At 40.7% G+C, this 27,708-nt stretch overlaps 2 protein-coding genes and 2 long non-coding RNA genes across 4 annotated transcripts; 2 read left to right on the top strand and 2 right to left on the bottom strand.

The window, feature by feature from the left end:
• Positions 1-193: 193 nt before the first annotated feature.
• LOC146304660 (uncharacterized) lies at positions 194-5,868 on the top strand. Its single transcript, XR_014769317.1, has 3 exons — positions 194-420; positions 824-910; positions 5,569-5,868. It is a non-coding gene; the product is annotated as an uncharacterized LOC146304660 (long non-coding RNA).
• Positions 1,451-19,929, bottom strand: LOC146304661 (vascular endothelial growth factor C-like). Its single transcript, XM_084713972.1, has 8 exons — positions 18,422-19,929; positions 12,237-12,489; positions 10,863-11,053; positions 10,320-10,450; positions 10,115-10,212; positions 7,991-8,125; positions 7,410-7,611; positions 1,451-4,134 (listed from the first exon to the last, which is right to left on the bottom strand). Exons 1-8 carry the CDS (start codon positions 18,521-18,523, stop codon positions 4,023-4,025), a joined length of 1,224 nt encoding a protein of 407 aa, XP_084570098.1. The 5' UTR covers positions 18,524-19,929; the 3' UTR covers positions 1,451-4,022.
• Positions 9,030-25,627, top strand: LOC146304662 (uncharacterized). The gene is made up of 4 exons (XR_014769316.1): positions 9,030-9,289; positions 10,322-10,478; positions 20,926-21,023; positions 25,541-25,627. It is a non-coding gene; the product is annotated as an uncharacterized LOC146304662 (long non-coding RNA).
• On the bottom strand, positions 22,634-27,707 carry LOC146304663 (stomatin-like protein 2, mitochondrial). The gene is made up of 10 exons (XM_084713973.1): positions 27,533-27,707; positions 26,554-26,706; positions 26,353-26,452; positions 26,145-26,203; positions 25,701-25,802; positions 25,478-25,612; positions 24,639-24,783; positions 24,233-24,312; positions 23,979-24,107; positions 22,634-23,406 (listed from the first exon to the last, which is right to left on the bottom strand). Exons 1-10 carry the CDS (start codon positions 27,572-27,574, stop codon positions 23,293-23,295), a joined length of 1,059 nt encoding a protein of 352 aa, XP_084570099.1. The 5' UTR covers positions 27,575-27,707; the 3' UTR covers positions 22,634-23,292.
• Between the last annotated feature and the right edge of the window lies 1 nt (position 27,708).

Genomic DNA, 27,708 nt, shown 5'->3' on the forward strand with positions numbered 1-27,708 from the left:
ACCACAAAATATAGTCTGAACAATTGGATCTCAGTATGTCTTGGGTGCATTCACACTTAGAGCTCTACACTCTTAATAACAGTGTGAACAGGCCCAGGAAGACACAGGAATGGTCCAAAAATGTGGTATGTTTTTTCTTAACTCACTCACTTTCAGTGTGCAGGTTGAGAATTAGAAGAAACATCTGACATAGACTATAAACTTACATTATGCATTTGACAGTCTTCATTAAATGACACTGGCTAATGTAGAGTAATTATTCTTATAATATCCGCATTGAAATGTTTGATTTTTAATTACATTTTCCAGATTTGACAAAGATCTGAACCCACCGCTGCCCTTTGAGGACCTGGATGAGTTCCACCAGCTGAAGCCTCGGGCTCAGACACTCACTGTCTGACACTTCATGGACATTTCTCGGTAACCTTCTGCCAACACGAGCACAAATTTTGGAGAACGGCATGTAGCCTTTCTCTGGAATCAATCACATTTCTGCCAGTCTTTCGTCGGTAGAGCAGCCAAAGTGGATATTAACCCTGCTGAGTCTCAGTTGTATCATTTTTGATGCCACAGTTGTTCATGTTCATGCACAATGAAATAGTCAGATAAATATGTTTTAGGTAGCCGAGGCTGTCGGCAGCAATTACTGTTCAGCCATTAATCAGTGTAATCATGCACTGTAATCAGCTAATGATGCAGACGGACCAGACACAGATCAGACAGACAAGTGTTGATGCAGTTCGACAGGCAGACGGTCACAAGGGCCAGACAGAAAGGCGATCTCTTTGTTTTCCATCAGACTCAATATTGTTTATTGTGGTAGACACAGACGGAGGGAGAGGGAGGCTGCTGAAGACGAGGGAGAAGAAGAAACAGGAGACCACAGGAAGAGTCAAGTTCCCACCCACAGGTGTGTGTGTGTGTGCTGGAGGTACTTTTCACTGGATTGTCATTTGAAACATGAACAAAGTAACATGCATCTCTCATTCTCGAGTTGCCAGTGAGTTGACATGCAACTGGCTTTTTAAAGGAGCAGTGACGAACTTCAAACTAATCAGCTGGGGTTAGGACGGCACTATATACATGCGCATGCACATCCATCCATGAATGCATCCACCTATGTGCAGAAATACATTTGTTTATACAGAGAATATTTAGTCTAGTACAACAAAGAAATTATTCACCATTGCAGTGTTTTCTTTTAATCACACTCCACCAAGAACCTATAAAAATGCTAATGCAGAGTGGGGTGGAGTGTTGTTAGCCAGAAGACACTTACTGAAAAGACAATACATTGGTGCATAATGTGCGTTTGTTAGACACAAATTATTAGAAACAGTGTCTTTCATGCAGCACAACTTTTTAAGAGTGTTCTGTGAACAATATTTTGACTACAACATACAGTAAATGCTGCCAATAAACCCTAAAAAAAAACAGGGACACAAATATATCAGTCTGACAAGGCTTTAATCAATACTTCAAATCTACTTTAAATATTTAATAGTAGCAAGATGAAAGAATTTCATTTTTTCTCTACATCCATATAGCACAAACACTACAATCATGTCCACACTGCAATAAATCTTCATCCAACATTAATGTATTTTAAAGCCCTAAATTATAACCATCTTTTAAAGCCATATAGGTGTATAAATGAGCTGTTAAAATAAATCTTTTGCAGTGCAGGCAAAATGGACCATTAAGAACATAATTCAAATTCTCCATAATAATTAAAACTGCTGGAGTACAAAGACGTGAATAGTTTCATTCAAAACAATATTTAGTTATGATAGTGTCTTAAATACAGTATTTTACATCTACACACGATTCCATCTTCAAAATATCAGTTTTAAATATGAAAAAAATTTAAATATTTACAAATAATATTACTTAGATTGTGTAAAGTTAAATTACTAGAAGATCAAGAACCGTACCCAAGGGTTACCATCAATCAATTGTGATTGGATTCAGCCATGTATGAGAAAAAAAAAAAAAACTTCAAAGAGCAGCACTGCAGTAGAGGCAAGTTGAAACGGGAGGATATAATAGCTGTTTGGGAGTGTTTAAATTAGTGTTTAATTGAACAGGTCTGGCATTAAGCCTCTATTCTCATAGCTGACGGGAGCTGCACCAGCTAAGAGTTTCATGTGAAAAGACATTTTTATCATCAGACCTTCACTCCATTCCTTTCAGCATAGAAACAACATACACAATCTGTTCACTAGCATTAAAATATATGGACCACCAAAAGATACCGTCACCATTCCCACCTCTGCTGAAAGAGGGGATATGTGGCCAACATCACATTACACGATTTCTACAACGCCGATTCCAAAGAAGTTAAAACATAAATAAAAACAGAATGCAGTGATTTGCAAATCATTTTCGACTTCGACACCTGTTTGGAACATTGACAGGTAAAACAGGTTAACCGGTAAAAGGTGACAGAATCAGTATCAGGTATTAAAGGGGCATCTTCAGAAGGCTCAGTCGTTCACAAGCATGGATGGGGTAAGGTTCACCACAATGTGAAAAACCGCGAGGGCAAATAGTCCAGCAGTTTAAGAATGTTTCTCAACACAAAACTGCCGCAAGTTAGACATAGAGAATTTGGAGATGTCACCATCGACAGTCTATAATTTCCTTAAAAGATTCAGAGAATTCAGAGAGATCTTTGCATGTAAGGGGCAAGGCCACATACCAACACTGAATGTCTCTAACCTTGGAGCCCTCAGGCAGCACAGCGTTAAAATGCCACATGATTGTATAAAGGACACTACATGGGCTCTGCAGCTCTTGGGAAAACTGCAGTCAGTAAACACAGTTTGTTGCTGCATCTACAAATGCAAGTTAAGACTATAACGTGCAAAATAAAAGCCATGTATCAAGGTCCAAACAATGTCTTTTTCAGAGACGTCCCCGCTTATTTTCAGCAGGACAATGCCAAGACACATTCTGCACGTGTTACAACAGTGTGGCTTCATCGTAAAAGAGTTCAGGTACTAGACTGACCTGCCTGCAGTCCAGACCTGCAAAATATGACAACAGAGACCCCGGACTGTTGAGCACCTGAAGTCACATATCAGGCAAGAATGAGAAATAATTTCACCTTTAAAACTTCAACAATCAGTGTCCTCAGTTACAATTATTGAGTCTTGCTAAAAGAAAAGGTGATGTATCACATCGCTGTCTCAGCTTTTTTGGAACATGTTGCAGACACTGAATTCAGAGTGAGTGTATATTTACAAAAACAAAGTTTGAACATGAAATATCTTGTATTCAATTGAATATAGGTCGAAAGGTTTTTGCAAATCTTTGCATTCTGTTTTATTTACCTTTTCCATAACATCCCAACTCTTTTGGAATTGCAGTTGTACAAAATAAATCCTTCAACCTCTCAAATATCTCAAGACTCAAGGCTGCCAACGTGTGAAGTTCACCTTTAAATCTTTAGAAAAAAAAAAGCATGGAGTCTGGTCTGTTATTATTTTATTCCACTTTCCATTTCGCACAGTCATGAGCGTGTCTCTGCAGCAGGTCATGCTCAAACACGTTGCAGCAGGGATGAACACTTCCTCAGTCCGATTGCTCCATCCCACCCTTGCTGTCATGCTTTCCGGCAGTCTCCAGGTGTGATTGGTCGCTTCCAGTCAGGAGCGTGTTATTAGTGTCGGGAAAAAGGCCAACACATGTAAGACGGAGTCTCAGAGAGTCAAATATATCTCCTCATTTTCTCTCTTTGGCTGAGATTCCTCCACTTTTATGAGTTTTACTGCATATGGGCGGCTGCTTTGGCCTTTTTGTTTCACTGGGAAGCACTCCCATCCTCATTTGTGTCAGAGCAAAGACAGCACAAATAAAACTTCTCAAGTGCTGCTTGTAATCTGCTGTAATCCAGTACAAGTAAATGTGTAGTTCCACTTTCCTGTCCTCTCTTATCCCAGGCCAAAAGGTTTCCAGCCTCATGTTGAAGGGCAATAAATGGTAGCATCTGTAGTTTTCCTCTGTCTGCCTGTGATTGGTTAATTCCACTCAGGCCTCATGTAGTTGGGGATGCACTGGCAGACGTGGTGGCTGTAGTAAAAACCAGCCTGGCACACAGGTCTGGGCTTTCTGCAAGGTAACCTGTAACAGCTAGACAGGAGATGGAGGAAGATGGGAGAGAAAGAGGGAGGCGAAGCAGAAAAAAACACAACGTATTGAGAGAAGGGTGGAGGGAAAGACGGGGAGGACACAGGGGAGACTATATTATAATCTCTTGGCATGAATACTATTGATTATTCAGATCTTCACATCCCTTTTGGATAAACCATGGTCCAAGTTTTGTTTGTGCGTGCATCAAACGGGTCAGAGTGTGAGAAAAAGAGGGAGTATTTCTCCAGAGAGGGGAGGAATAGGGCCAAACTCGGGGAACTCTCCTCTTCAAAATCACAGTAGGTGTTTAGTCTTCTGTTGTACCACCTCCCGTGACCAGATGTTGAATCAAGCATTAAAAAAATAGACAAAATGATGAAAAGAATGAAGCGAGCGAGTGTGCATGCTTGAATAATAATGTCCCATAATGTCTCATCTGCATTAAAGAGCTGGCATAGACATTTTCACAGCAGCCCTTAGTAGGTTAAACGCAGATGTGACCTATGATACTAAGTAAACCTCCATTCAGGTCAAACAGAGTCAGGTTGCTGCTATTCTGCATGTTGGCTCACTGGAAGGTCTCTGTTACACTAAATGGACAGGGACCTCAATTAGTATCATTGGTAACACCTGTGTTTACCCTCCTATTTCTGTGAAAAAGGTCTTATTTGGTCGCCCCAAGCAAGTTTCAGGACTTCCTGGAAGAAGAGATCTTTCATCTCAATGGGATCATCCTGGCTAAATTAAAGGTTTGAACTGTGATTTACTAAATTAGTTTGAACCATTTAAACTCAATAAATGTCTTGGCTAGTAAAGAGGTGTAAATTAGTGGCAAGCAAACAAACAAACAAACAGAAAAACTAGCTGAAGTCGCTGTAGCATAACTCCCAAACAATATTTTCAGGGGGGCAAATTATATATTTAATTTAACTACTAAGCCGTTGTATATTGTCATTACACCATATGTTAGGGCAAGTTAAAGTTAGCTTTGTCAATTAATAACTACACCTGGCAGTTAGCTAACAGGTGTACTCTAGTTTTTATGGTGGAACCTGTTTTTTAACTCAGCTAAGTTTGAGGAATACAAAAGTGAAGTGAAGTGTTTGAATCTTACTACTTTTTTTTCTAGGTAAAACACAAAAAGTACTCATACAGGGTCTCAGTTTGAGTACATTTTTCATTTATTTCAGCCCTCTGAAGCTGAGAAAGTTGAAGAAACTCCGCCATTAAAGGTCACTTGTGTGTATGTTCGTGACCTTTCCCACATAAAGCCACGATTGGAAATCACTCATATCAAAGCTTATGTCTGCTTATGTGTTTTTCCTTGTGCCTGTCACTCCATCTGTCTCTGAGCCCACCCGCCCGCCCGTCTGATGACTGCTCTGCTCACTGTCATCAAGTTCACCCTGCCTCCCTGTCTGTCTCTCTCCGCAGGCCTCTTGGGTCAGAGGAAGGTTGATCTCTTGCATGCTAGCTGTGGGAACCACGACACGCATGCAAAACACGCACACACAGCTGAGACCACGGTCGACACCCTGTGTCCATAAAAGGTCATATGGAAACGTTAACGAAAGAAAATGGAGAAAGAAGGTTTTTTTCCTTTTCAAGTTTGGAATGCATGACATGTCCATTGAGAGTTTGCTTGCTTTCTCCCCCTCTAACTGCCTCTCTTGCTCTTTCCTCACCCTTTTCTCTTGCAGAGCTTTTAGTGAAGAGCTGTGATGGTACCCTAAGGGCTGAGCTAGCGCCTAAAGCACAGCAGACAGGACGAGTTATTCCAGTATAAGCCAGGTAACTTCAAGATGAACTGATGAAATGCTGTATTTGAGTCTTTGAAGCTTTAGTGGAGATCATTTAGTGCAAGTTTTTATGTAACAATTTTTAAATGTACATCCCTCAAACACAGTTGATTAAGTTTATACAGTGCTTCAATAAAGTAAAAGTTTCCAGACTGAAGTTATTATAAAGCAGGAACTGTCTTGTCCTTAGCCACAGATCTAAATCACTTAGAGTTTTAAGGAATGACTCAGGAAACCAGATCAAATAGTGACACACTGACCACAGACTGTGATTCGTCAAGTGGGCGTTATCAAACACGCGAATCCCCAAATTGCCGCTGAAAACCTGCTCTGAAATCCATCAGGTCACTACAACTACATCATTACTGCCAATTTATTTCTAAGACACTGAGCGCAGTCATCACTGTCCAAGAGATCAGGCTCTCTCTTGGCCCTAGAGCCCATGTTACATCACGTCCATTTCCGCTAATATGTTTTACGCTCTCTTAAAACTCTTTATAAGGACTTTGAGTGGGTTTTGGACCACATATGGCAGTCAGTGCTTTTCTGCAGTGTTCGCATTAAGTGCAGTCCAGCTGTAAAGTTGAACCGGACCTTCGGGTTTACATCAGGTCATGGGTTTTTATTTTACGCAACTGTGGAAGTAGGAAAAGAGGAACAAATAACTCAAATGAATTGACGCATCCTGGAAACAAAACGTAAATAAATGGAATTGAAGAGAGCATATAAACACTGTTTTGAGCCAGCTTGTGTGTGATGTATTGTCCAGCCTTGATTGAAAAAAGGGAAGATGGGGTTTCTTTGTCCCTCAGAAGTGACTGATTAAATATATCTTGATGCTGACAGAGGGGAAATGTCTTCGACATCAATGATTGTGGTGTTGTCACAAGTACAAACCATGCACCAATGAGCTGCTGTTAGCAGTTAGCTTCTTTAGCTGCAAATAAATATATCTGCCTATCAGGAGGTTGAAGCTGTGCAGCTTGGACACTGGAGAGAAAAACACATTTTCTCCATAAAATATGCTCCAGTTTCATCAAAATTTGTGATTAAAGTTACAAAGTTGTGTTTTTGTTTAGTGATGTGTGAGGTCCAGTCCCACAGCCAGAGACACTGTGCCAACAGCGTCAAAAAGGAAGTGAGAAAAACCTTTTTAATTAGAGAGAAGATTAGTTTACATCCCTGAGTGCAGAAGTTTCATGAGGTCCAGAGAGGTGGAGCTGGACTAAGTCAACCTCCACCCATTTGGCTCTGCAGTGAGCACCACTTGGGTAGTTCTACAAGTTAAGGATCTGGTTGGCAGAGTCCCAGAGTGTGGATACTTGGGATAATTCCATCCCCCAAAGGAGAGATTCTCTCTTTGCTTGCCCCTTTTCACAGGGAGCTTGGAGCGCAGAGCTGAAAAAAATCGCTTTTGCTCGCAAGGACTCTTGAAACCAGGCTGAGGACAGACTCCTGGGCCTCTTGTACGCCTACCTGCAGGTGTTGGGGTTGAACCTCTTTCCCTGCCGCAGACACGACTGCGGACTCTCCCTGCATTGACACAGGCAGGTGTCGGGGTTGAGGGGCTGGTTCCCGGGACACTCTGCGGCGCAGACGCAGCCACACAGCTCCTCGTCCCACCGCTGGCCAGTGGGACACAGCTTCCCCTCACCTTGACCTTCACACTGGCATTCACCTGAGAGAGGAAAGAATTTAACATTAACAGAAAACGCAGTCTTAATCAGATATTGCATTGTGCACATCTGTCAGTGTTGTTGGGCTAAATATTTGGTGGTCGGGTTCTGACTTGTTACTGCAGATATTTGCTTAAAGCCCTACTTCCCAAAACTTCCCCCTATCTGTGTTTATCCTTTCTTGCCTGGTTGCTTTCAGAATGACAACCCTTTTCCTATCAGTTTGGTGTATTACAGTAAATGTGAAAGGAAGGCTAGAGGTAGCTACCACTTTTTCACACAAAAATGAGCACTTTTGTTTTTGACAGTGGTCCAGACTCCTAGGTTTGATGGATCTTTCAAACAATGTAAAATATTTTTAATAACTGAAACCCTCCTTACAGTTGTTGTGGTCCAGTTTCCACCCTGGATCGCAGCTGTTCTCAGTGAGTCCATTTCGACAGACACACTCGCAAGTGGATTCATCCAGAACCCTGTTGGGCCCACAGAGGGCCAGCAGACCTGAGTCCAGAACCTCTGGAAGCCACATAGAAAATAAGGTAAAAAAGAAAAAACAGGTATTTAGTGTTTTTTTTTTTTTATAGCTTTGCTTTGTCTTTCTGTTGGTGATAGAAATGCATGTATGTTTGTCACTTTGGTCCAGACTGAAGTTGACTAACGTCCCCATCTTGTTCAACTTGTGATTTTTGCAAAGAGCAAAAAGAGTGTGAATTAGGAAGATGATGAAGCTGGTAAACATTATATCAGCATGTTAGCATGCTGATGTTAGCATTAAGCTCAAAGCGACAGTGCGCCTCAGTGCAGCCTCTAGTGATTAAAGTTAAAGATAAAAGAAGCTAGCATTTTCTTTTTTTTTAGGTTCTTGCTTGAACTTTGCAGGTGTCACATACCTAAAAGAAAATACTTATATATTTATATTTATTAGATTAAATTTTCATGTGGAAAAAATTAGTTTTAAACACAATTCCCAGGAAAGGCCAATTGGTTTGCCATACTATGTCCAAAATGTTAATATATATTCAAAATGAGTTTGTAATTGTTTGGAAGCTTTCCCAGTTTATTATTAGAAAAAGAAGAAGTATTTGGAGATGGAAGGCACTGCAGTTCACTGCATGATTGTACAAGTAAAATGCCACAGAGACACTTTAATATCTCACGTTACAGTTGAATAAACATTCCCTCAGGGATGAGTCATTTCAGATCATTTCATTTTCCGCCAAGGCATCATCATCACCATCATCTGACTGTGGTAGTGGATGTTTAAGAAAAAAAGAATTCTTTGAAACTGAACCGAAATGTGGCTCGCATCCCAAAACATGCTTAGCTCAGGTGAAGACACATTTTTGATGACACTGCAGTAAACTAGTTTGCAATGTAACCTTGGAACAATATCCACTGTTTAAAGACACACTTAAAGAAATAAAAGCCTTTTTTTCTGATTATAGCATGTTTGGGGAGTGTTTGTGCACTCCATACTGCAGGGGGGATTACTGTAGGAACGAGCTTGTGCAGGTTTTCATTCCTACTGAAGTCTGCAGCAGGTGGTTTCCACTTCCATCAGTGGAATCACCTGGTGTCTGTCTTCGTTTCTAGGTTTAAATCTCTGCAGCCTTGTGTCAGATCCCTGCTGCTCATCACACCATCCAAACACCGGTCCGCCTGTCACATTTCACCCTTGAGGTAAATCAAGTTTTTGTAATGCAACACACTGCACACTGAGAACATGATGCTACATTTTCTGCTCTGCTTTTGTTTTGCTGCTTATTTTTAAGCAGTTAGAGGCTGTATTACAGAAACCTCCTAACTTGCAGATCCTATCCTAACTGTTTGGTAACCGTGGTAATTAGGTTGAGAACCTGATTTCAACTGTGTGGCTGTTTTTTTATTGCTTTTACACAATGGATGCTGGATAGGGTTGGGCAAGTTATAGTGTTGTTGGATGTTTCCCAAAAAGAAAATCGTTGGAATTCTTAACTCATCTGTCTCTATGTTAAGTGTCTGTAGTTGTTTTTGCTCAGTGTTTAACGTGTGTTTCAGTATGATTGGAAAAAGGACTACAAAGTTGCCCACAAAGCTCAGCGAGATAAGAAAACTAGTGTTGGTTGTAAGGTAACAGACATGAAAGTTGATGCTGGATTCAGCACGTAGGATTTCCTAACCTGAGATAAGATCGGATGAAGGTTAGGTTGCTTCTGTAGTACCAAACTGGGAAAAATCCTATCTTCCTTTCTTAATTTAAGACCCCAAACCAGCCAGCCTGAAAGATTTGCTGCTCTTTCTGGCTCCTTAACACGAAGCTCATGATTCATTTCATGGATTTTAGAATCTGAAACAATCCAGTATTACACAAGGAAACCAGAAAAAATTAGCAAAAGGTCAGAAACACTTAACAAACCCTGGTATAACACAAATGTCTTGTCTTAAAACCCCTTAAGGGTGACTTAATCTGCTGCAGCCACAGCAGAAAACGGAATAATTTGACCAACGTGACTCATAAATAGTTACCAGCCTCAGAGTAGTTTATGGCATCTGTAGAGACACACACACAGTTCACTGGATCCCACAATGAGCCCGAGGCACAGGGAACTTCGGGCGGGGAACACCTACACACACAAACACACACAAACACACACTCGCACACGTTAGAAATGCATTGATACAAGAAAAATGACTCATGAATGTTTATAAAAGCTCGTCACTCCCCACTCACAGGTGATCTGTTGCAGCTCGTCTTATGATGGAGTGGAGCGGCCGCTTGGAGAGGCATTCACACGAAGTGTGGTTAACAAAGGTTACCATGACGACGGAGCGGTCCATCCTGGGAGGGGACAGCTCCATCAGCTGGCAGGAAGAAAGATGAAGGTCAAAGGTGTGTGTGCGTCTGTAGAAAACCCTAAATTGTGTAACAAAACAGAATTTCTTGGTTGTTTTTCTCTTTTTTTCCCCTTTTTATTTTCCTTCTTCTTCTTCCATAATGTTGCTGCATAGGATGTGTGTCTCAGCTAATGTGTAAAAATTGATGTAAGGGTTGCAAGATTGTGCAACTGTGCGTGACTGTATTGTATTGACTTGATGTCCAGTTGTAGCCAAAGGGTGTCTCATTGCAGTGGGGCGGGTTGTGATCCAGATGAGTGTGTTATGTAACTGGGTAGATTGGTTTCTGTCCTCCTTTCTGAGGCAGTTTGAGGTGTAAGAGGAGAAAACACCAACAGGGTCGATGAAAGACAGAAAGAAGTCCAGCTGCACCACTTACTGTCTTGTTGACAAGCGTGTGACTTGTGTTGGTGCAGTAAAGGGCCTCATTGGTGCAGCATCCACCGCACCGATGCAGCGCCACGCAGCGAGGGAGGTAGAACTGACTGGTGGATTCTGGGTATTCTTTGGCGACCTCCACACACACCTCTCTGGGCTGGCATGAGGTCCGCTGGATCTCTTCTAAGATGACTGAAAACACATGTGATTAGGTAACTGGAGTTTGTTTGCTGGTGGAACAGAGGTTTTGAGTCTTAATTCATCTGTTGTTACTGGTTTCTGCTGATGGCAGGAAATTATTAACCTCCCCAGTATTTAATCAGATTGTTTTCCCGTCTTCTTTCTAACTGTTCTTATTTTCACCATTTTTTACATTTAGCACCTACTATTGTCTGTCTCCAGTGCAATAAAATTTGTCTCGCAGTTGACGTTGCTGTTTTAAAGTACTGCAGACTGGAATGATGAAAAGGCTCACATTTAAATCTTTTTTTTCTAATCGTAAAGTTAAGATTATTTGAAGTTAGGCTGTATTAGGTACTTATTAATAATTTAAGTTTTATTTAAGCATTTATTTAAGAGTTGAACAGCACCGTTTTACATCGCATTTGCATGTTACACAAGGAGAAAACACTCCAAATTCTTATATTATGTACTAACCACCTAACTTATGGTGTCCATAAAGCACTATATTAATAACAAAATGACAATTACCAACACAAACCAACATCATGCATGACAAACACATCACAAACAAGCAGTAACATTTGCATTTTGGAACATAAAATAGCCAATTGAAACTCAGCGATGCATCACGAGGGCCGTCTCTCAGCCTATCAGCTTCACATGCGAATGTCACAATATCCAATATCCAAATTCAGATGTAGGATCGGATTTACTTTTCTACCACTACCTTGATTGATTAGTTTGGTCGTGTATTCGTGTGACTTCTGCGTTTTAAAGGTTAGTTTGTATTCACTTAAGTCACACAATGACACAAACAAATCCTGTGTTCTGCAGGACAAAATTACCGATTTTGCCAGTGGAGTCTGGTTGAGTGAGAGAGAGTGATATTTGGCTTTCCCGTCAGTTTCCCGTCAGAAAAGACTGTATAACAGCACGGAAAAGCAGTGAAAATATAGCTTAGCTTCTGTGCTGCTGGTACTCCTCTCGGCTTCTTCAATCTGAGGGCGTGCCGACCGCCATCTATTGTAGGTATTATTGAGAATTATCATGTTGCACGTCAAATAATCCAAACTATACCTTTAATATTAGCACTTAGACACCACTGGACCAAATCTTAGTATATATGAAACATTTTTGACATGATCTGATTCTCTATAGACTTGTACCGTTTGGGATATATCTCAGTATTTACCTCCCAGTGTCCCGTCCACTTTGTGAAGAGCCTCCTCCCTCGGCTGACCCCACAAATCCTCATCGTCAGTGTGGACTAAAGGGCTCGCTGAGGAGGTGGTAAAAGAGGGGGAAGAGGAGGAAGAGGAGACGCGCCACGATTTTCTCCTCAGGCAGTGCTGAAGTAAATTGTATTCAGGGTACAGAAGCTGTAGCAGCTGATCCACGCTCGTCACTGTCTCCAAACTGGGCTGGTCATCTGACAACACTGGAGCCTGGAAGACAGCAAAGAATCATATAGACACATGTGACTTAGATCACATCATTCCTTAGAAATTATATCCTTCAAAATACAAAAAAGTGGCAAGTAATCACTGAGTAAGAAAAGTATCATGCATAAAAATGAAAACTAGACTTCTGCCCCTCCTCTTGGCTCTGTTTTCAGGCCTTGACGCATGACTTTGGCCAATCATAGGTGGGTAAGATGGTTGATATGTCGTTGAGTTTATGGTTGAAGCAAGTTGTCTCCCCCCACCCTCCTCTCCAGACTCAAGAAAAAGCTAAGTCAGTAAGTTAACCATTCCAAACATCAACTCCTTCGAAAAGATCCTTAATCGACTCATAAACAGACACGAGCATTCTGCATTAATTCTAATCCTAATAAACGTGAAGCAGGAAAACAATAACAGATGCTACAGACTGGAAAATCAGGATAACATGCAGCCTGTAGCGGCTTTGGCATAGAAACCAAATTTCAACTTAGCATTTCCTTAATCTCAGATGACGTATTAGTGCAGTAAATAGTTTACGTGTTTCTCCTTTAAATAAAAAAAGAAATGCATGAATGTGCAAGTACTCTTTGTATTTTGAAGTGTAAGAATCGAAGATGATTTGCTGTGTCACGCTTTTTGGAGGAAAATGTACATCCTGTAGAATTTGAGCTTTGTTGGTTAGAGCTGGATAAACATTGAATACCTCAGCAACCAATGTGTTGTAACATGTTGCTGTTGGCTACTGTTAGTTATTATGGGTACGTGTGTGTCCTCTCCTCACCTGCACACACACATTGTTCCGTTCAAGTACACGAGGAAGCCATAAAATCAACCTTCATGCCTTGCAGTCGTTGCTCTGTTCTGTCTTTTTTGCGGTTCCCTTTTTGCAACAGTTAAACCTTTAACAGTTTCCCCTGAGGCACAGTGATATTTCCCCACATCCGCAAATTCTGTAATTCTGAAGTTCTATCAGTCGCTTTGTCAATTAATGTTTTGAAAAAACCTTTCATGGTTCTCTTCCTTAATAAACCCGGCATCACAAGCTAAACCACCGACCTCCAGTCTCCTGCGTAAGCTTCCGCGGAGACCTTAAATGCAGCATTAAGCCAAACAGACTGGAGATTGTCAGCTTAGACAACACCCGCATTTATTATTATTATTATTATTATTATTATTGCGCAGAGAGGGGTTTATGTGGTGGACCAGGTCCATGCAGGAAATCTCAGTTGACAGTAGATATTGCTCTATAAACCTCTCCCGCAGTGAGTCATGCGTGTAATGATTTTTCTGCCGTCATGATAAATGACTCTGCTGCTCTACTCTGCGGATGTACAGTAGATGAAAGATAAAAGGTTAAGCGTGTGACAGGACGGGTAATAGAGGCCTCTGTATCATCTGTGGGGACTAAATGTCAGCTGGGAGCTGCTCGTTTGAGGGCCACACATTAATTCCTCTTGCAGGGAGCGAGGGTGGTTGTTTAGGTTCCCAGGCTGAGAAGGAGCAGACTGGTACAGCTGGCACAACCTAAACAGAAACCAGATCTCTGTTGTTATCAGTCTCTCCATTTATCTCCTTCACTCTCTTTCTGCCCCCCTTCCTTTTCCATTTTTTTTCCATCCAGCTCGTTTGTCTCAATGTATTCTGTCATTTTTGACCTCATCTTTCTGTTTGTGTCTTTCTTTTGCCTCCTGAGATCAAGCATGACATTCTTTATTCACCGTAACATCTACAATTCTTCCAAAACAAGAACTGTATTTAAAACAAGATTGATAGAAAATCTAACCGCTTGTCAAGACCACAAACATCACATCAGCGTCAAGCTTGTGTGACGGCCTCGTTCCAGCCACACTAAAACATTTGTCTGTCCTGTCCGCCCATTTCAAAGCGTTCAGCAGAAAATGAGCAGGGATCTTCCTGATCCATTTTTCACTCAACGTGATGCATAAGCACTGTAATGTTTTTGGATGAGCAAAAGAGAAAAAGGAAAAAAAAAGTGCCGCGGGTGCTCTCAGAGCAGACTGGTGTTGGCGACCATTGCAGAGGGATTAAAGTTTATAAGTGAAGTACCAGCGATGTTCTGGGCAATTTTAATCACCTGCTGTACATCCGACGCCATTGTCTGATGATTTCAGTCACAATGGTTTCTACTTTTCCTCTGTAGAATTTCCTCTTGAAGTTAACAAAAACTTGGCACAGGAATTTTGCCTTCTTAAGTTTCCTTAAGAACAGCCTTTGAAAGCAGACGATAGGTAACACAGTACCAGAATCTTGACTCATATTTGATCAGCGCTGCCTAGTTTGACAGTTTTATTTGAGTTTCGTGGAACGGCGAGCCTTTATCAGTCACCATATCAAACCTGCCCCACATTAAATAAATGGCTGTGACAAGATTGGCCAGACGAGAGCCGGGACTGTTGGAGATCCGTCTGGATGGGATGGTGTCCAGATGCGTCGGCCAGAGCAACATGAGCTCGTAGATTCATCTGGTTACCAGGCTACCAAGTGATGGACGAGCCAACCGACTGACCGACTGCCGTCTCTAGAGCCAAGCTGCTAGCAGGGAAATTCTGTCACATTTGTTGTTGATCTTTCAGGTGATGCAATCCTGTCTAGTAGCCATATCTATTTGGATGGCTAAATTCTTTGCTTTTTCTTCAAAGGAACTGAAACATTTTCTTCCTGACGAAAGCGAAAGTTTTGTATGGGGTCAGCTAAAACTATCAGGGTTTTAATGTTAATGCTGAAGCTAATAATAAAAGTTGTTCTACACACAAAATTTCCATATTTGAGCTCAGCCACTTTTCCACTGAAGCCTCCATAACACTGTCAGACATGACTGTTCGTTAGGCGACACAGCTATACAGACTTTTTGGACACATGTAATACAACTTTAGTAAGCGAAATGTCGCAGCAAATGTCATTATTGGTTGAATGAGCCTTAAAATTAAACAATTAATGGTATTTCTTTTTCAAGCAGATAATAACCAACAGTATGCAGCTATAGTGGAGAATTTCTACCTAATATTGTTGTAATTGTACAGTGGAGGATTCTTCTCTCTCTCTTTCTTTCAAAGTCTTCTTACATTTCCTCTTCCTTTGGTGTCTTCCCCTCCTTTGTGTTGTTAAGTGATCACATGGCATGAGGTCATCGCTGTGGGACTATGAGGTCATGACGGACGAATGACCATCATTAGATACTTCTGGCACACAGACACACGCACATGCACACACCCATGCATTTGTCACTCACTCTGTCTTCCAGTATAAACATCTCATGTACGAAGCTGTTGTTGCGTACAAACAGTTTCCTTTTCATTTGTCTTTTTGAGCAGCTGATGACCATCCAGTTCCACAAAAATATGGGACTTGAATTTCACTATGTCACTACCCAACGCCAATATTGTAGCATCAATAAATGACGTATATAATGACTCACTGCTGGTAAAAGTTTTTTTGAAGAGAAACCACAGAGACACTTCCACAGAAGAAGCAGTCTGTCAGAATTCAGCGGAGCTTGTAACTGAACACCAGATGGTTTCTTGGCTGGATCATAAGCAACATTTACAGTAAAGACATTTGAAATGAAAGCAAAAGATGATTTCTTTAACGCAGGACTGTGCTCATCGTATTATCTGACGTGACACCATAGGAACAAGTTGTAACTTTATAAAAAGAAACGTGTTTGGCACCACTTTTATAGCCTGGGGCTGAAATCCACCTCATTTTAATTTGCTTTAATAGTCAATCACATTAATTGCATTAAAGCCTTTGGATGATTCCAACTACTACGAGTGTTTTTGCAAGTTTATTTAGTCAATATTAATAATGATATTAGAGATGATGGGAGTAACACATTACATCAAGGTGGTTAAACCTGTGACCATAACAACTATCGGCCTCAATCTAAGCCCTCTAATACCTGCCTGTGTGGTCTCCTGGGATCACTGGTCACTTTAGGAAGTCAGGAAAATAATATCCTTCTGTCACAGCAAAGTACAATAACTGTTGCAACTGGTGTTGTGGACAACTCACGTGGTAAAAAGCCATTCTTGCTGCTCTCGTTGTAGATCTGTCAAAAGGCTTTTGATACCCCTATCTGTTATCTTTAGCCAGTTATCTTTTGCAGGGTTGTGGGGACGTGGGCGCCATTCCCACCTGACATTGGGCAAGGGTTGAGCAACACCTCAGGCAAGTCGGCAATTCATCACGAGGCTGGCATTGTGACACTGTTAAAGGGCTTTTTGTACTGTTGCTCATAATATTTTGCTAAGTGAATTGCTTCGCTTTGGCTTTTGCAGATTGCTTTCAGTCAAGTTGAAGGCGATGCACGAGGATCAGTTTTAGCCCCCCTGCTATTTACCCGACAAACACACATACATTTTATATACACAGTTATTTTTAACGTAACTTTGCAATGTCCATGTTTATGCTGACGATGCATCCGTATCTTTGCATGTCACAAGAGGACAGGACTTTGATGTTCTCTCTCTGACTCTTACTCTTAATGTAAATCTAATACACTTGGGCTCTGCCCTTTTTGTAACAGGCAGGTTGCTTGGGCCCAGGAAATGTTGCTTGCAGCGTTTTTGAGAACCGTTCATCCGGTCAACTTCGCACTTGGACACTCGCGTCCTCAGTAATACACCCGCAAAGTGTGACGTTGCTAAGATGATTGGTTCTCTAGATATGTGAAGGACTTTCATGTCCTTTCATTTCTTGTGTCCCATGTCTAAATGGTGCCATATTCGACACTGCACATCCTTAGGTCCCCAGCAATACAACTGCCAAGTGTAAAGTAGATTGGGTGAACAGCTTTAGAGATATGTGAAGGACATACAGACAGACAGACAGACAGACAGCGATTCCTTCCTTTATAGTGAAATACATTAGGTTGGATAAAAGATTGCCTTCCTAAACCTTTGTTAAATACTGCACTCAAAAACTGAAAAACTTGTATTCTTACACCGGAACGATGCTTGTTTCTCCTCACAGAACCATCATACAACCCACAACCCTCTCTACACTGGATTACAGAGATATCCTGTGTGCTCATGCAGCTGCCAGTACCCTTTAAACTACTGGATGGATCATTGTGTGACTGAATTGCCTTATTAAGAGCCTGTATAGGCATACTTTGTTTATCAGGTCTCTCTTGTAAAAGAGATCTTTATCTCAACAAGACTTCCTGAATAAACAAAGTTTTACTAGCGTAACTAACACCAGTTTTTCCAAAAAAAGATATTCTGTAATTTGGTGTTTTGATGATGGTAGGGGGAAAAAAAACCCCATAGGCGATCAACTGGGCTCTGATCTGGCTATTTTTCTTCTTTCATGCTTTGTATGCCAGCATCTGCATTTGTTATCTTTCTACACTCATTTATTCCAGTTTTTCCTTAAACGTGTCGCCTGCATGTAATCAACTGCAGACACTAAGGATGTAACATATCAAATATCGCGATAAAAGAACTTGATATTTACCATGATAGTACATGCTTAATCATTTTATCTTATTATTTACATTTTATTTTATTAAAGGGCTTCTGCTGACTGCTGCATTATTCATATTTTGCAGTTGTGCGAACACAATTCAAACATTCATTGCCAAAGACAACATTTTTTGCACGTGCTTAGGTAATGGCTAACTACTTTTATTTTATTTTATTAAAAAAGGGAAAGCAGAGGCGCTTAGTGTCAAAAGGAAAAAAAATACAAAGAAAAATGGTGTAGACATCTGATTATGTACTCAATGAAGGCCATCCTTTTCTTTCTTTTATAAAATCATGATAAATATAGTAATCGTGCACTTTTTGTCGTGCTGTTATTATACCGTGCGCTTTTGGTATTGATACATTCCAAGTGGATATGAATTTAAAAACTGTAAAAGTTAGTGAAGCCAAGCAGTTTTAATAGATGATGGAGGAATTAAATGTCTCACCTCGGTGCCCATGTCTCCAGTTGGGTAATAGTCTGTAAAGTCTTGTCCTGAGCACAAATTGCTGATATTAAGAATCCATAGGAGCAAAGCTGGTATCCACATAGTGAGGAGATGAAGAGGAGAGGAGAGGAGATATCAGGGCGGAGGAGGAGGAAGTTAGTGGATTTAAAGCTGAATGTAAAGTGAAAGAAAGGGAGGAGGAAGAGGAGGAGGAGGAGGAGAGGGAGGTGGGTAGTCTGAGGTGGAGGATAAGAGGAGGAAAAGGAGGAGCAGGAAGGGTATCACAGACTCGGCAGGTATCTCTTTGCTCCTCTCTTCATTCTATCCTGGGACGAAGTTGCTCTTCCGGCGCAGGTTGTTTGAATTTGGGAAACCAGCTGAATAAAACATGATGAGGAAATCGTCTTCTCTTCTCCGCGTCAAACGCAGCTCCTGTTTTTCTTTCACCTCAGAGGAAGAAGTCTTTCCTCTTGTCTTGCTGCGTCTCCATTCTTGATGTCAGGTGTCTGTCTCCGTTTGCTTTTTTATCTTCTCTTTATGTCTTTTGTTGACCTTCAACTTGAATTATTCCTCTCCCTTCTGTGTCCCCTTTTCTCTCCCTTTCTTTCCAGTCTTGGTTGTCCTCGTCAGTCTCTTCTCCTCGCCCTTCACACTTGTGCACCTCCTCGCTTTCTTTATCTATATTTTCCCCTTCTCCTCACACAGCAGCTGTGCTCTTCTTCCCTCCCTCCTTGTCTGTCTGTCTCTCCCCCCTCAGATTATCGCTGCCTCTTTATCTGTCTCCTGTTTCTTCCTCAGAAACCTCCGGGGCAAAGCTCTGTCTGTCTCTCTCTGGACTTTTTTTTTTTTTTTTTTTGCAGCCTTCTAAATCTGTCACAACTTTTTTCTGTCTGATCCTCAGAAAAGCATCAAAGAGAGAGAGAAAAAAAAAGAGGAAGAGCTTATTCCAAATCCAAAGCAGGAGGTTTAAAAAAGTGTCCAGATTTTGGTATTAAGTTCTTGTCCAAACAGAGTGAGTGTGCGTCCTGCTCTTAGACATCCTGGTGGAGTGAATGAGAAAAAATACAAGAATGGAAGGATTGTATCTTGTGGGCGGAGTGAAGGGTTTGAAAGAGATGATCGTGCGTTATAGCTGATTATACTGGCATGCTCTTTTTTTTTTTTCTCCCCAGAAATTGCAGGCTATACAGTGTCTGCAGAGGCAGGCAGCGCCTTGGCACTGACACACTTTCTCTTAACACATGCCACCATCCTCTTTTTATGTGATTTAAACTCAGTGGAGAGGTTATTTCTGCTGTGTGTGTGTTTTTTTTTTATAACTTTCCAAAAAAGACATTCCCGCAGACAAGAAACAGGTTCAACCGTCAGTTAGAATATCAGATTGTCCTCCCACGTTCCTTATCGCTCTTCCCTCTCTCACACGTTCGTCCTTATCTTTGTAATTTAACGTTATGGGAGCAGCTTGCTGCTGAGACTTTAAAAATGTGTGTGTTCGGTAGCAGCCAGTGGTGATGAATGTGTGCGTAGCTTAACTGCTGCTCTAAATGCCTTTTTATGAGCTGCTAATACCTTCGCTGTCTCTCTCTCTCTTTCTGCTGTCTCTGCTTTATGTCAGCTGCCCCAAATTCACGCTGCTTTCTCTTCACCTCAGTAAGCACTATTTCAGTTTAAGGACGGGTCTTTGACTGGCCTGCACCGACTAAGACTAATTTAATCTAACATTAGCTCTAATCAGAGTTTCGCAAACCTGGGGTTAAAATCCAGATTTAAAATTAACCACAGCTCTGTTGCACAATTAGAAACAAATCTCACTTTAGTAAATCCAAATTAAGTGATGTAAACTGAAATCATCAAAATGGAGATGCTTGTTTACCCAAATTAAAATAAGTACATAAATAAATCTGAATGCTGTTCCACCTTGTCCTACCCTACTGTGCTGTGATTGGCTGGGTTGAGTCTGTCCCTTAACTTTGAGAAACTTAATTATTTAGCTCAATCCATCTCAAAAAGGCAGCCATTCAGTCTAAGTTTAAAGTTAATACTTTCTGGTGCAAAAGTAAAAGCTAAATTGAGGTTTAATCTTTCTTCATTTTAAACTAGTTTTAAGGTGCAACATAATTTAAAATTCAATCAGGTTTAAAAACAAACCCCTGTTGGTGCGATCCAGCTTTTATGTGTGTGTGTGAAAGACAGAAATAAAGCCGCAAAATTGGTCTCACACCTGCAGCTCTAAACACCTTTTCTGCCTTTACTCCTTCACACATCATCAAGCTCCCTTGCTGTCTTCTTCCCCCCACCTCTTTTCTCGCTTTCTCCCTCTCAAGGTCCTAAAAATGACAAACTTTACATACCTCCTTAACTATACTGCCTCAAGGCTGTGGGCATGTGTGTCTGTGTGTCATGAAGGATGAGGAGGAGGAGGAGGGGAGGGTAAGAAGAGGTGAACAGCAAAGAGAGAGCTTACATCTTTGTCTAAATTATGATTTTTTTTTTCCCTCTCTCAGGGCATTGGAGTTACCGACAACAGTAAAATAAATTATGGGGACAGACAGACGGCAAAAAGAAGGAGAGGAGGCCGACAGCGACGGAGAGGGAGAAAGAGGTGTGTCTGAGAAACGCTCGAATGAGAAAACATCCGATTTTTGGGCCAGTCACTGCCAGCCTTTTTCAAGGATTAAAGACGCACACACACCCCCCACACACGCACACATGCACGCACACGGTGGCAAGTGTCTGCTTGCAGTACGCTTTATGTGTTGAAATCCGTGCAACCAAATTCCACATTCCAGTCATTGCTTTCTCCATTTCATCATGTGAGCTCGGAGCATAGAATTAGAGATGATAGAGAGGGAAGGTTATCGGTTTGTAATGTCAGGCTTTATCCTGTTAAATAGAAGTCTGTGGCACCGACAAATGAAGAGGCCGACTGATGGTTTTGAGTGTGTAATTTTTATGTTTTAAAAGAGAAAACAAACCACCTGCTGCTTGAAAATTAACACGTATGAGATGACATTTCCTTTATCCATCTAAGAGGAAAGGCTTAGCAGTTTCCTGGGGAGGGAGGGGTAAAAGGGAGAATTTGAACCTCTATGATTAAATATTTATTGAGGCTAACAACAAGCCAAACACAACTAAAACATTTTACTCAGGAAAACTACAAAATAACAGAAAAGACTGACATAATTTTGCGTAGAAGAAATAAATCTTTCTATTCTGTTGTTGGTCTCGCATTCTCTTGGGTGGTCCTCACCCTCAGGCCTCACAGTGCATTTTTCTTTTACAATGATTCAGTCGCAGACTAATAACCAAGTAAAATAGCTTCTTAATACAGGTGCTTAGAAAATGCACGTTTTCGAAGCACTCTTAAATTCTGTTACTGCTGTGTATCGGGTACGCAGTGCCTTATACAGCAAAGTATAAAGAAAATTATTTGGAAAAACGTATTGAATATTCGTTTCACTCATTTTTCAAGCAAAAATGTCAAATACTTGGACAAAAGAAGCAATGTGAAGATGTCACTTCGAGCTTTGGGAACGTTTATCAGCATTTTGAACAATTTTGTGATATTTAGTAGACTAAATGGTTCATTGATTATGAAAATAATCATTATCTCTTTGAGATAAATGGCCTCAGTCAACATGATCAGATTCTACACAGCAGCAGAACTTCTCGAGAGGGAAACTGCAGTTTTGCTAATTAAAAACAAGATCAATAATGTTATGACAACTTTCTGACAAGTAAATATCAGATTATTTTGATTGTCAATTGATCTGTTGATCATTTTCTCAATTAATTGATTAGTTATTTAGTCCAGTAAATGATGAAAAATATCGATCACCACTTCCTTAAGTTCAAAGTGACATCCTAAAACGTCTTGTTTTGTCCACAACTCAAAGATATTTAGTTTACTGTCATAGAGTAGTAAAGAAACCAGGAAATATTCATATCTGAGAAGCTGAAATTGGAGAATTTGGATGTTTTCTCTTCAAAAACAAAATGACTGAAAATGACTATCAAATAGTTGACCATTCATTTTACAGTTGACATCTAATCGATTAATCGACTAATCACTGCAGACCTACCTAATTCTAGTTTATAAGTCTGAACTGGAGACTGAGAACTCCTCTGTGACTTTTGTTATGATGGACAGATGCAGTAATAATGGAGAAACCATACTGTTGCAAAGTTATGAACACAATTTGTTATTGTTCAGACATTTTTTTTATTTTTTCCATTTTTCTTAGTGTCCATATTTCCATTTTCTGGTCATTAACTCAACATCAACATCCAAATAAATTTATTTATTGCCAATAAATTATTTTATACTGTATCTTCCTAAAACTACAGGCTCTAACGGTGCTATTTTCTTAGCCAAGGGCTTTAAGATTTTGAACTAAACCTTAAAAAATAGTTACATGCAGTAAAGAAAATAAAAAAAAATAATAAAAACTGAAATTTTAAAATATAAATTACTTTACATTAAATCACAATAATGACCAACGAGACTGGGTGACAGTGGACTAAAATGTTCAATTCCATCTACATAATATCAGACAGACATTTCAAGGCAGTTTTTTTAGTTGCAGAGCAAATGTCTCTATCACAGATACGACTTAATCACAGTAGATTTAGTACCAAAGTACCATAATTTGTGGCTCAGTTTCCCTGCTCTCCCAGCCGTCCTTGCTCGACATCCACTCTGTTTATCAAGCGCCGTCTCTCGGCCTCGACATCCTGTCCTCTGCAGTAGATAGAGTGCCCTTTGCACCAGACAGTCCACACAGCAGAGCCATTGTGCTCCATCATTGTGGAAAAGCGCCTCTTCTTTTTTCAGTGTTTGCTGCAGTTTGGAGCAGTGATGACTTCCTCTGCTACTGAGCTGATGTTGGCTGGACTGGAGGATCCTCACTGGGTTCCTCTGTCTTTGTCGTCATGCTCGCAACTTTTGTCCTCGGTTCGGCGAGCGTGCTGTAAATGGTCATGGCCTGAGGGCAGAAAAACAGGATGAGAAGTTTTACCAACACATAGCAACAGTTAAGTCATTTTTCCAACCATTATGTGAATCATCATGCGTTTACTGTGACAGCTGACCAAAATAACAAAGCTACACCGAGTTATTTTTCCATGGTCATAAAATAACTACGGTTGCAACAGATGGCAAAACTCATCGTTTGATTTGTGAGTCACAGATTGCATAATTTTTCAGATCACAAAAAAAAAGAATAAAATAAACAGTTTAGGGTTAAATTTATTTTAAAATGCACTACTATGGCTGATGTGGAGGCTTGACTGTATTTAAACAACTGTAAAAAAAAGGAACAAAATAAATAAATGAATAAAATCTTTCTACAGTCTATGATAGTCACCACTCTGTAATCTTGCTCAATGTCCGCCCACAGCACTAAATGCTTCCTTAAACATCAGGAGTAATTAGGGCTGGCGATGATGTCTATCAGTTCCTTTAGCCAAAAACGTACCAAACAATGGCTTGTATTCTAAGATCTATGTTGTGTAGAAATTTTCCAAAAGCTATTAGAAGGCATAAAACAGTAAATACCTGTGTGACCATTCCAGTGACGTCGCCAGTGTTGGACGGCAGGAGCAAAGTGTTGGACTCTTTGGCGAGGTTCGAGAAAGCAGAGACGTACTGTTCTGCAACACTCAGGGAGGCCGCGGCACTTCCATTCTGTCAAGTACATGGCCAAAGTTCGGGTTACAATGAAGTTAAATACTGGGAATAACAGTTCCAAAGAAGACAGGATCATTTCTAATCCTTTAATGACAAATGAAGTCATAAAATCTACTTTATACCTGTTCAGCCAGAGCCTCTGACAGCAGACGAATGGCCTTGGATTTAGCCTCTGCTTTGGCTAACACAGCTTCGGCCTCACCTAGAGACAGCACAGCAAGTGAATTAATAACAAAAGTCAGATTTGTTTTGGATTTATTGGAGGCTTTAAACCTCCTTTTTCAGTGTTCCTTTTGATGCTGGAGTTGTCAGTAACCGTGTTTGATGTCGTGAGATCCTCGTGCAGTGTTGTAACAAAGTCTGCAGGCACGTAATTAAATGCTTTGTGGATTTTGTGTAATGACGGCCTAACTCCTACGTTAACAAGACCTTCAATTACATACATGATCACATGATTCATGCATGTAACTGAGTCAATGGAAAAACACAAGTTAAACTTTCTTTAGGTCGAAAGTAAAATGCACCGACCGGCTGCTTTGTTGATCTGCTCGGCCTTCTCTCCCTCTGACGCGAGGATCTGGGCCTGCTTGCGGCCCTCCGCGACGTTGATGGCCGCTTCCCGCGTGCCTTCAGACTCCAACACTGTGGCTCTCTTCCTGCGCTCAGCCTCCACCTACAAGGAAAACATATAACAAAGAATTTAGATATTTATTGTTCAAACTGTTTAACTAAATTGTTGCTTGTACATATACACTCATTCTGAATCTGATGCCTGCAGCATGTTCCAAAAAAGTTGTGACAGGAGCATGTTTACCACTGTGATACATCAACTTTTATTACAACAACACTAAGTCACTACTCGTTGAAGTTTTGAAAGCGAAATTCTTTCTCATTCTTGCTTGATATACAACTTGCTCAGCAGTTCAGGGCCTCATGTCGCATCATGCTCTTCATCATACACCGTGCGTTTTCAGTGGGAGACAGGTCTGAACTGCAGGCAGGTCAGTCTTGTACCTGAACTCTTTTATTACGAAGCCACGCTGATGTGTCTGTGAGACCTCTCTGGAAAAGATGTTGTCTGGATGGCAGCGTATGTTGTTCCGCAGTGGTGAACTTTGCCTCAGTCATGCTTGTGAATGACTGAGCCTTTCAAGGATACACCTTTAATACCCTGTCATGTCAATTTACCTGTCAGACAATCCAACCAGGTGTTTTTTGAGCATTCAACAACTTTCCCAATCTTTTGTTGCCCCGTCCCAACTTTTTAAAATGTGTTACAGGCATCAAATTCAGACATTTTATGACTTTTTAGGGACCTGTAGCCAGCCTGTAATGAAGTTACCATTGTGGTTATGTGTTTGTGTTACCTGCATCTGCATTGATTCTTTAACACGAGGTGGAAGTTGTATATCTTTGATTTCATAACGCAGGCAACGGATGCCCCACTCGTCTGCCGCCTGGTTGATGGAGTGGACGATGTTGGAATTAAGAGACTCCCTTTCCTTGAAAACCAGAGATTCAAGACAGTGAGTTTGAGGTACTTCCCCCTTTGTTGAAATGAAAATACATATCAGGCAGTGTGATTCTTACCCTGAATACATTATCCATGGTGAGTTTGCCCAGTTCTGAACGCATTGTGGTTTGTGCAAGCTGAGTAACAGCATATTCTGGATCCTCTACACCATAACTAGCCTGGAGACACACACAACTGATCAGCATCTCTATATGGATAACTGGCGCCGCCTGCTGGCACAAGTCGCTCATTGATTGCTACAAACCAGTTTTCAAATTTATAATAGATTTTTACAAACAGGGAAGATTATTAGCCATGCACAATTAGTATAAGTTAACTAACTGTGACGTTTAAATTATGTTTTGTTTTAAACATAGTATTTTTCTGATAGACATTCATCTGATAGGTGGGAAAAAGTGTGGTGAGTTAGGACAAGCAAAGATTATATGCCTCTCTCTCCATAATCAACCGTGTACTGATAACAGAATTACTTTTGAGTGTTATAATTTTTCCCAGCATACCTTAAAAGGATCTAAGATTCTCAAGTAAAGAACTCCATCAATTTGCAGTGTCACATTATCTGTATAAAGACCAAAAAAAAACATAAGTTCATTTAGCCATGAAGAAAACCAATAAATGTATTAATGCCATTACGTCATTTATGCCATTATGCCAGTGTTTATGAGTTTCCTTGACTTTTACCAAAAATGCACTGGGGGAAAAACTTACCTAGAGTTACAGCTGACTGTTCTGGGATGTCAATAACAATCTCTTTAAGGCTCTGCACATAACGAATTTGGTCAAGTATTGGAATAAGGAAGTTCAGTCCCTGTAAGAAAGGACAAAACTAGTGGGTTAAATGGGTAACATAACATAGAGATTGGCCTCCTCATACATAAACTCATTGAACTCTAAGTTGAAAGGAATTACTGGCTCTAAGATCCGGTGAAAGCGACCCATCCTCTGCACCACCCAGGCTTCCTGCTGTGGCACAAACAGGACCACAGTGTTCATGGGTAAACGGGAGGCCCATCGTCGCTGGGCTGGATTCATCCACAGCCTGGGAACCGTCTGCTGGGAGTTCTGCAGAGACAGGAGACACATGATGATGCACAAATCAGTGGATCTGTCCCAATTATACAGTTTGGTGACCCTAAGACAGGACACAACACACTAAAACATTCTGTCAACCTGCCATTCACATAAATGCATGGCTCTTAGTGCTGGAGCTAAAATGTATGTATTTTTAATAAATAATATTATAACATAATAATAATAATAATAGTTTTAATAAATTATAACTGTAAGAAACACTGTCACACCTGTTCACAGGTGTATTGCACTGATTACGAGGAACTTTAAATGGCATAGGTCGTATTTAGACAGGAACCCCAGACCCGCGAAAGAGCTCGCGATAGTGACAATTTATACTCAAAACAAGATCTTTCCTAAACCATAACCAAGTGCGATTTGTTGTTAAACCTGCGTGGATTTTTAGCCCTAGCGTTGTCATGTTATAGAACATAATTAGTTTGCACAACATGACTGTTGGGAAAAACGCAAATAAATCTCGCGAGAGTTTCGCAAATCGATGGTTCCCCTGTAGACACGACCATTAGTAGGGTCAAAAAACTTGATGAATGGCTAGTTTGACAGGAACGGCTAGTTAAGGTAAACTAGCTCCTGTTTTCGCAGATAACGGTGCCTGATCGCATTACAATGTATAGTGATATTAATGTACACATAGAACACTTAAATGTCAAGTAGTACCAGTTAAAATAACTGGCTAATATAAAAACTTTAGCGGCTAAAGTTAGGAAGCTGCTAGGTATTTAGCATTAGCTGACCCGTCCTTCAGCTAACGTTCACATAAAGTTGTTTATTAGTGCCTGATAAACAGGGTCTGTACCTTCAAAAGGGCGCCACCGGCTCGACACAATGTCCGCAGCATGTTTTATATTAAAATAGTTAAATGTTATAGAGGCATGTGGATGTATTGATTATAATCAACGGCTCAGAGTCACGTCATATTTCTGTCAGTGCCTTTCGCCATCAAATGTTAACATGCAACAGCGCCCCCTGCTG

The sequence above is a fragment of the Lutjanus erythropterus genome, chromosome 24 (genome assembly GCF_056507025.1).
Source record: "Lutjanus erythropterus isolate fLutEry1 chromosome 24, fLutEry1.hap2, whole genome shotgun sequence".
NCBI classification, from domain to species: domain Eukaryota; kingdom Metazoa; phylum Chordata; class Actinopteri; order Lutjaniformes; family Lutjanidae; genus Lutjanus; species Lutjanus erythropterus.

What these genes read in the sequence shown, in the direction of transcription:
- LOC146304661 (XM_084713972.1), bottom strand. Translation starts at nt 18,523, where the DNA reads ATGTGGATACCAGCTTTGCTCCTATGGATTCTTAATATCAGCAATTTG. An exon ending in ACACGCTTGTCAACAAGACA is followed by an intron (nt 10,451 to 10,862) that starts GTAAGTGGTGCA and finishes TCTTCCTGCCAG; the next exon opens with CTGATGGAGCTGTCCCCTCC. An exon ending in TTCAACCCCAACACCTGCAG is followed by an intron (nt 4,135 to 7,409) that starts GTAGGCGTACAA and finishes TCTCCTGTCTAG; the next exon opens with CTGTTACAGGTTACCTTGCA.
- LOC146304663 (XM_084713973.1), bottom strand. Translation starts at nt 27,574, where the DNA reads ATGCTGCGGACATTGTGTCGAGCCGGTGGCGCCCTTTTGAAG. An exon ending in CCGGTGGCGCCCTTTTGAAG is followed by an intron (nt 26,707 to 27,532) that starts GTACAGACCCTG and finishes CTGTCTCTGCAG; the next exon opens with AACTCCCAGCAGACGGTTCC. An exon ending in TTCACCGGATCTTAGAGCCA is followed by an intron (nt 26,453 to 26,553) that starts GTAATTCCTTTC and finishes CCTTTCTTACAG; the next exon opens with GGACTGAACTTCCTTATTCC.